Raw genomic sequence first — 9455 nt, 5'->3', positions numbered from 1 at the left:
CTGCGCGAGAGAAGCTGTGATGGTGATGAACGCCCTCAGTCATCTTAAACACAAGTCGATCCACAAGCAACTGTGCTATGGTCTTCCATAAACAACGGACACTCTCTTCAATCACACCCTTTCCAGGCTGTGAGGGTGACGTGAATCCAGCTCGCCCCTGATTTCTTTATTTGCTTAGGAGATGTTCCTGCATCTACTGACAAGACTTCTATTTTCTTCTCTATTATGTTCTGATTTTTTCCAAATTCCCACCATGACATGTACTATTATTTTTTCTAAATTATAAAAATAATCCTAAATTTAAAAAATCAGTAACTACTAGTAACATAAAAATTCACCTACTCTACTTTTTTATTACTTGAGATGACATCATGAAAACTTTTATTTTTTAAAAAATGAGTCTCTTGATTTAGGCTTCAGACACATAAGGGATTAGCCACCGTCATATTCAAAATGATACATTTATTCAAGGCAAATACTCATTTTCTTTGTCTTCCTCAGAAGAAAGAGTTGTAACAATGCGTGAAAGACTTAAAATGTCAATTTAAAGCACTTTTTACTGAAACTTGATTCCTTGGGCCAGAGGAAGGTCCTTACTGTAGTTGATGGTACTACGGGGGGTAAAAAATGAACAAAATTAAATGAAGAATAGTACACACGTAATAGAGGAAATTTTATGTCATGAAAAAAATGTAGCCGATCTGCAATATGTCAACAAGGCCAAATGTTCAAGTTATAAGATGGTGAAAAAAGTTAGTATACAAAAAAGTTAGTATAGATCCAGTTTTATAAAAGAAAAAAAAAAAAGGAGAAACACAAAAGTCTGAAAAGACACACAGCATATCTGTTAGTCGTGGTTTTCAGGGTGTAAAGAATATGGAGACTATAACTTCATCTTCTTTATGTCTCTTAATAACGTGCAGTGAATTCGCAGGAAAAACACAGGGATTCACATTTGATAGAGATAAGAACTATAATAATTTGGAAAATAAAAGGTTCCCTTTTAGCCATCTGGCTTTACTCCTGACACAGAGTGTCCCCATTAAATGGGTTCCAAAAAGGCCACAGCTATTAATACATGCTTGGTCCCCTAGATCCCAAGTACACAAGACAAATAAAAGGAACAAGACTGTCTTCAACAAAAGGGAATCAGACAAAGAGCATGCGTATGTCTGAGACTAAACAAGCCATAGCCAAAGCACCTCAGAAACTCCTGACATACATTCAAAAATTTGCTAAGAGTAGATCTTAAGCATGCATGCACGTGTGCGCACACACACACAATGATGTGAGGCTAAGAATGTGCTAACCTGACTGTGGGACTCTTTTCACAATGTATGCATACGTAAATCATCATGTTATACATTTTAAATATATCGCGATTTTCTCAATTATATACCTCAGTAAAACCGGAGGGGGAAAAAAAATTCCTGACCTACATGAAGTTGCTGGGAACCCCCCACCTGCTCCTTCTGAAGTTCTAGAGCCAGTGAGAAACAGTAAATGAGACCAACAGTGTCCCGGTTCCTCACCCGTGCTCCTTTAACACCTAACACCACACGGGCCTCACCTCACATACCACCTTATTGCACTTGGATGGAGCGATTTCTAGTTAAAGGGGAGGGAAAATAGAAAACAAGTAAAAAGTCCTAATCAAAATCTCCCAGCAACAGGTTCCCTCACCGGCTACCCTTGTGCTGTTCTACTTTCAAGGTTCATGCTCGCTATTCCCAGAGAGCAGGATATCCCCCACTCACTAGCCAGGCCTGCAGGCAGCCCGCCCACCTCCATGTCCTTCTACCCTGGTAGATTGCGGGGGTAGGTTAACCACACCCAGGGAAAAAACTCAAAGGACAGCCTCTTCCGCTTTATCCTGCAGGATGACCTCAAGTGTCTTGCTACGGTCCTGTCCCTAGACAGAAACCACTGGTTTCACAGTCAGGCGCTGGGCACTAGCTGAGGACAGTTAGGAAAATAACAGTACCAAGTGGATGATCTGGGAGGGGAGAGCTGTGGAATGTTAGAAACACAAAATCAAGAGAAATTACACGAACACAGAGCAGAAAGCAGAAATGTGTAAAGCATGTTCCAGAGGCTGTAAGGCCAAACCGCTTCCCCAAAGCTGTCTCTTACCAAGTAGATCTTCTCATGTACTGCTTCCAGGCATCACTGCCTGACTCCCTGCCACCGCCAGTGTGCTTCTCTCCTCCTAGAGAAGTACACAAACAGCTCATGAGCAGCGCCTGTGTGGGCTCCTACTCAGCATCAGGGAAATGAAGACACCAGGGGACCAGAGCTACCTGACCAGTTACCTTACCTTTGGCCACAGTAGCTCCTCTGCAAACAAATAAATAAAAGAGACCAAGACAAACACAAAAAAGGGAACTACTATGAAAAATAAAGTTAAAGGAATTAACAAAAAATAGAAATATCAAGCAGCAGAAGGAACCTTAAAAAATACCTTACCATTAGACCAAGGTGTTAAGAGTAGAAACCTCTCGACAAGGGAAATATATTTTCCCATTTATGCTTATCTCTATATAATTTTCTAAAATATACATAAACTAATCTTATAATAATAAAATGCTTAAATGTTATATTAATATTTTTAAAGATATTATAAAAAGATAATGATTCCACAAAACAAGAAAAGGCTACATTTAAAAGTATGCTATCAAAGTACACTTAATATTGTTTTTTGGTAAGAGCAGAGGAGAAAAAACTTGAGAGAAGGATTAGAAGAAAAGTTTGAAGAAATCTCTCAAAAAGACTAATGATATAGATAAAGGGAAAAAAAAATTAGATAATTCTTCAAGAGATAACATTCAAATAATAGGAGTTCTAGAAATTAAAACAGAAAAAAAAAAAATCAAAGGGAAAAAAACACCACCAAAACAAAATAAAACTATCAAAAACTTTCCACAACTGAAACTTGTGAGTTCCAATACTAAGGCCAATTACTAGCCCACTGACTGTGCAACAAGAATCTTACCAAGATCTCCACTGAGGCATATTACTGAAGAATTTCAGAACATCAGACGTAAGTAACAGACCCCAAACTTTTGAAATGAGGGGAAAGATCAGAAATCAAAGTGGATTGGGCTTTTCAGCTACAGTAATGGAAACCAGAAGACAAGTAAGATATAACTTCAAAGTCTGAGAAAAGTTACAATCTGCGCAAAAAATACACAGCAGATCTGTTTACAATGCCGCTAGCATCTGGAAATTTACAGGCTAACCAGCTCCCCATATGGTCTCACTGGGCAAACAATGTAGTTTTATGTTTAATACAGGTTTTCCTTCTGAGAGTCTGAAATCTGGGGGCATGTTAGGCCTTGCATGCCTGGGCGACAAACTCCCAATAAAAGCTTTGGGTACCAAGTCTCTATGCTTTCCTGGCAGACAATGTTTCACACATGTTGTCCAACACGGTAAAAGAAAAAGGATTCTCCACATACCAAATGCACCTCCAATCTCAGCTCCACTCGTCGGAATGTTGACGTTTACAATGCCACAGTCTGATCCTTTTGGTCTGCATATATAAAAAGGGAGGCACAGTGAAAGCAAAATATAGGGAAGTTAAAAAAAAATACACACACACACACACACAAAATGAATAAATAAATAAGCCGAACAAAACTTCTAAGATTCTCAATGCTGAAAAACAGATTTTCACCTATGATGGTGTCATTTTCTTTTTTGTAAAGTCCATTCACCACACAAATCAGACTTATATACATTTTCAAAATAGATAAAGTTATACCCAAGCCAGCGAAAGATTCTGCCCATATCCTTGGTAAAGATGCTACTTGAAAGTCCCTGTTTGACTTCATTGTTCCATGCAAAGACCTCATCTTCATTCTAAAAGGACAGACATTGGAAGCTGTTAGATGATACAGTGTCAGGTCCAACCACTAATGGTAAACTCATTCCATAAAATTTACCAGTGTAATCGTAGGGGAACTAAGCAGTCAACATCTTCCTAATACAGTGCTTTGTGGGATCTTCCCCTCAAATGAACTTTGAGAAAAACATAAACGGGGACTTGCTTGGCTGTCCAGTGGCTAAGACTCAGTGTTCCCAATACTGGGGATCTGGGTTCCATCCCTCATCAGGGAACTAGATCCCATATGCTGCAACTAAGAGTTTCTATATGAAGACCCAGCACAGCCAAATAAACATAAAACACACATACACACACACAAGTACATTCTTCCGTTCATGCCATGACATATAAGATCTATTATTTACTAAGCTCTTACTACACGCAGCATAAACACACTGACCTGGGCATTGAACATACATTTATATATTTAATTCTCACCCAATGACATAGGATCAATGTTATCCAAAACTTACAGATTAGGCAAGAGGGGCTAAATGATATGCTCAGAAACTCAAACATGTAGACACATGACAAAACATGAAACTACAATTTATAGTCACATTATGTGGAACAACAGTAGACAATTTAAAGCAAGATTTTAATTCATGCAATCACATAATTGCAACAAGGCATGTCTCGTTACCCTTTAACTGTTAATAATAGTAGCCAAGCCTCAATTCAATCTCTAAGATTCTGCTGGCAGAGTAGGACCTGCTGCATGTGAGGAAGGAGACCCTCTAGATACCTATGTCTGCTGAAACCTCTGGCAGCCTGTCCTCTGATACAGGTTGTAACTGTATGTTTATATCTTCTCATTTTGTCTATTGATATTGAACACTCAGACTATCAAACTACCTGATCCCTTTTGTGCACAAGATGATTGCACAGCATACACAGCTCAGAATCAGGTGATACAGACAATCTGGGCCACATTCTCCATTAATTTCAACATTGGCCCTTGGCTTGTCTCAATTCCCCTGGAATCTAGCTTAACATGCTTTATTGTCTGAAGTGTTCAGATCATCATATTTTGTCCTTAACTTTCAAATCTCTACTAATCAGAGTCATTTTATAAAACCTCCCCAAAAGCCTAACTGAGTGAAATTGAATATGCCTTTATTTTCTCCTGGTCTTCTCATTTGTTTCAACATTAAACTAGAGAAAAGCGAGAAGGAATCCACATTTTACCTTGAATTTAAAGACATAAAGAATCGGGGCAAAAGTCTCTGTGTGTACAATGGATGCGTCATGGTCAAGACCTGTCACGATTGTCGGTTCTACGTAATTTCCAGGGCGATCCATAACCTGCAGCAGAGAATGGAAATAAAACCAAGAACGTTTGTTTTTGGTTCTTCGGTTCAGCAGATACCATCTTTGCCTATACTTTAAGGTCTTTTTTTTTCATATGGACCGTTTTTAAAGTCTTTATTGAATCTGTCACGTTATTGCTTCTGTTCTATGTTTTGGTTTTTTGGCGGGGCATGTGGGATATCAGCTCCTCAACCAGGGATCAAACCCACACTCCCTGCATCGGAATGCGAAGTCTTTGCCAGGGAAGTTCCATGCCTATACTTTTGGGGAAAAAAATAAACATCATTTATAAGTGAATTATTTCTCCAAAATAACTTCCCATCATGAATGACAATTTCTCTGCCACCTATTGGTTCTAACTTGGTCAGAAAAAGAAAAGAAAAAAGGGTCAAGGACAGAGAGCCAGGCTAAGCATCATGACCAAGTTACAGTGAAAAAAATGCAGCTACAGGTGGCTATTTTTAACTCCACATAATTTTTAAAGAGGTAATCTATATCCATCCTGTTAACAACATACCCCCCCACCTCCTCCCCAATTCTTACGCTGAAGCCTTAAACCTCACCTTCTCCACCTTCTCCATCCACTTCTAAATTTGAAGACAGGATCTTCAAGGAGGCAAAGTTAAATGAGGTCATGTGGGTGAGGTCCTTAGATAGAACTAATTGCTCATAAGAAGAGACACCAAGGACCTCCTCTCTCCAGGCAGACCATGTGAAGACACAGAGAATGTGGCCACCTGCAGTCCAGAGGCCTCATCAGGAAGAACCAAACTTGCCAGCACCCTGATTTTGGACTCAGCCTCCAGAACTGTGAGACAATAAACGTGTTGCTTAAGCCACCCAGTCTGTGATGCTTTGTTATGGCAGCCCTAGCAAACTAACACACAGGAACACAGAAACCTAAAGTTCCAAAAGGGCATACTGTAGACACGCTCCTAACTAAGCTCCACATAACCAAATCGCTAGTTCATCTCCACATTAACTTCTATAAAATACTCTGATGCCGGCAGCAAGCTGCTTGGCCAGTGGTCAGTTCTCCGGTGTGCCTGTAGAATTCTGTTCTCACCGTTCTGAGCTGTATGTTTACGAACAGTCATCTGTATTTACCCCCAGTTCTGTATGCAGCAGCTGTATTTGTTACTGTAATCCTATATTGCATTATGTAACTTAAGCAAATATTACCCAAGGGGGGGAAAAGTTACTTCTAAAAAGATTAAGTTATATGCTTAAAAAAAAAAACTCAAGGTAAATAAGTAACAAAAATACAAATATGGATACACATGTCTATCAGGTGAAATGTAGGTGTGTCAATGTTAAGAGAAGGATTCTGCTCTCAGAGAGCTTTGCAAGAGACTCAGTTCACTGTGATTTTTAAAGAACTGAAAATACATTGTAGATAATAAATGATACTTATAGCTTATTCAAGGATGAAGACAAATTTCTATCGTACATGAAGAAAATGCCTTGGATCTACATCTCAAGAATCAAACAAATAGAGTGTGAAATGAAATTCATATTTTACAGCAAGACAAGAAAAATTTAACCATCAAAAGCTTTCTTTGCCCTATGGCCTCCTCTCTCCCCTCTACTGTGCATTGTGTATCTATATTATGCGTCAACCAAACCTCCCCATAAGCAGAAACACCTGCTCAACCATAAAGAGCAAACATTCTCCAAGCACCAATAATACAGTTCCTAAAATGTAACACTCCTTCATTATCTTGTAAGGAGCCACGATGACATTTCTCTAGACTGTGTAAACTCTCATTTAATATACAGCCCTCTGTCTAAAATACTTTTCTAACTGCCTTGACTTCTAACAGGCAGAATGGTTCTTGAAACGTTCCAAGATGCTGTTCCTGGGTTATAATCCTCAACTTGGCTCAAATAAAATTTTCCATTTCTTTCTTAAGCCAACTAATTAATTTTCCACTGACAACAGTAATATGTGTCAAATTAAAATGCTTGTAGTGTGTATTTTTTTGACTCTCTGCCTTAAATGACTTAAAAATCACGATTAAATGCAGATTTAAACTGTACTGAATACAGTCTTCCCCTGTACCATGAGAAAGAGGTCTTCATCTTCCTTCCATACAAATTGCCAGGCACACAATTCAAAGATAACCTTGGCTCTGAGTTGTGTCTTTTCAGAAATGTTCCATGCGTGTTACACTGTCATTCTTTCAAATATGTACTTACTCCCCTATTACAAAAGGAATGCAGAAAAGAAAGCCGGCAGTCAGGGACACTTCATCAATTTACCCAGAGCCTACTTGTGTGCAAAAGGAAAACAAAGTCCTGATCTCAAGTGGTCCTTACCTTGCCACCATAGACAACGGTGCCACCTTCTTTCTTTGCTTCTTCCACTGCTCCAAGAAACATGCTCACTGCCTGTTTGGTGTGGAGTGGCCCATACAGAACGTTAGCTGGAGAGAAAAAAAGAATGCTCTTCATTTCACCCTAAAAGGCATCATTTTATTATTCTAACAGCTATTCCAATGAGCACACCAATCCCTTCATGTATCACTTCGGTTTAGAGCAGGAGGTTTCAGCAATCTTTCTCTGCAAAGAGCCAGAGAGTAACTATTTAATGCTTGGTGTGACACGTGGTCTCTGCCATGACTACTCAACTCCACCAATGCAGTGCAAAAGCAGCCACAGAAGACTTGCAAAAAAGCAGGTGTGACTGAGTCCTCATAAGCTTTCTATAGAGAAACATGGAGGGTCAAATCTAGGCAAAGAGCTATCAATTCATCAGAGAGCTGCAGTCAAAATATAGGCTCTGCTTCTTCATTACAGGGTGACTATTCTCTAAGAACCTCATAGGCCCAGCAGTCGTGAACAAGTTAAGGGTGCACAGGGGGTCGGGGAGGCGATGAGGTCAGACCACGCAAGACTATAAACTTGCTAAAATGGGGCTCCAAAGGCATCGAAGTTTTAGTCCAAAAGCAATGAATGTGTTAAGCAAGAGAGTGAATTATCTGATTACATTTTTTAAACTACTTTGGTTATGCTGGAAGGCAGAAATGGAAGCAGAGAAGTCAGGTAGGTGCCTCTCACCACCGTGCCTAAGGGAATATGGTGGTAACTCCAAAGAGGGAAACAGAGAAGGAGCAGCTCCTCAAACTCTCCCCACCTCAAGATCATTTCCCAAGCTCACGCACCAGCTCACATGAAACACTCAGATCCTAACTCGGAGCAGACTTGTCACTCCAACTGCCCAATAATAACCTGCTTCAGAGTCCCTTGGGCCTCTCGGAAAGGGAAAATATATATGTAGAAAATCAGAAACTCTTATACCATCAGCAGTTAAAAAGAAAATCTCTGAACTCAACCGGATACTCACAGTCCCAAGGGTTCCCAACACGGATCTGTGCGTAGGCCTTTTTAAGTCTATTGACAACTTCATCATGGATGCTTTCATGTAAGAACTAAATGAAGAAACATTCAAGGGATTAGGAAATATAAATGCACTATTAATAGTACATATAAATACACAAAATTGCTAACAATGTACAATTTTATTTTTTTCCTGCAGCATTTTTTTTTTTTTTTGGCCACATTGTGAAGCTGTGGGATCTTAGTTCCCTGGCCAGGGATTGAACCCATGCCCTCAGCAGTGAAATCTCAGAGCCCTAACCACTAGACTGCCAAGGAATTCTTCCAATTTTTCTTTTTCTTTCTTTTTTTTTTTTTTTAAAGGTTTACCTATTTATTTGGCTGGGCTAGGTCTTAGTTGCAGCATGTGGGATCTAGTTCCCCAACTAGGGATCGAACCTGGGCCCCCTGCCTTGGAAGCTCATAGTCTTATCCACTGGACCACCAGGGAAGTTCTCCCAACTTTTCTTAATAGTACTGATTTATACAGGTGACCCTGGAACAACATGGGTTTGAACTGCTCAAGTCCCCCTGTATAAAAATATTTTTCGAGAATAAATGCTTCAGGACTACATGGTTCACAGTTGGTTGAAACAGAAGATTTTGAATACAGAGGGCCAATGATAAATCATAGAGAGGTATGTAGTACTGGAGTGGATTTTTCTAAGGACTACTACTGTCCCTATAGAAATTGATTTGGGTTATGACCCAAATAGTATCCTTTAATATTTGACACTTAATAGAAAGGATACAATAGTATCCTTTGATATTTGACCCAAATAGTATCCTTTAATATTTGACACTTAATAGAAAGGATACAATAGTATCCTTTAATATTTGACACTTAATAGAAAGCATAGCTATGCATATTTGCTCCAGG

General features: G+C 39.3%; 1 protein-coding gene across 1 annotated transcript in view; it reads right to left on the bottom strand.

Annotated features, from left to right (window-relative positions):
• Nucleotides 1–442: 442 nt before the first annotated feature.
• Nucleotides 443–9455, bottom strand: part of ALDH7A1 (aldehyde dehydrogenase 7 family member A1) — a 35292-nt gene continuing 26279 nt past the window's right edge. Inside the window, exons 12-18 of the mRNA XM_061422921.1 lie at nt 8544–8628; nt 7517–7623; nt 5075–5191; nt 3764–3861; nt 3459–3532; nt 2134–2209; nt 443–611 (exon numbers count right to left, since the gene is read on the bottom strand). Of these exons, the coding sequence (XP_061278905.1) occupies nt 557–611; nt 2134–2209; nt 3459–3532; nt 3764–3861; nt 5075–5191; nt 7517–7623; nt 8544–8628 (612 nt within the window). The 3' untranslated portion in view covers nt 443–556. The remainder of the gene's footprint in view (nt 612–2133; nt 2210–3458; nt 3533–3763; nt 3862–5074; nt 5192–7516; nt 7624–8543; nt 8629–9455) is intronic.

The sequence above is a fragment of the Bos javanicus genome, chromosome 7, assembly GCF_032452875.1.
Source record: "Bos javanicus breed banteng chromosome 7, ARS-OSU_banteng_1.0, whole genome shotgun sequence".
In the NCBI taxonomy this organism is placed as follows: Eukaryota; Metazoa; Chordata; class Mammalia; order Artiodactyla; family Bovidae; genus Bos; species Bos javanicus.
This window is presented reverse-complemented; position numbering and strand designations above follow the sequence as displayed.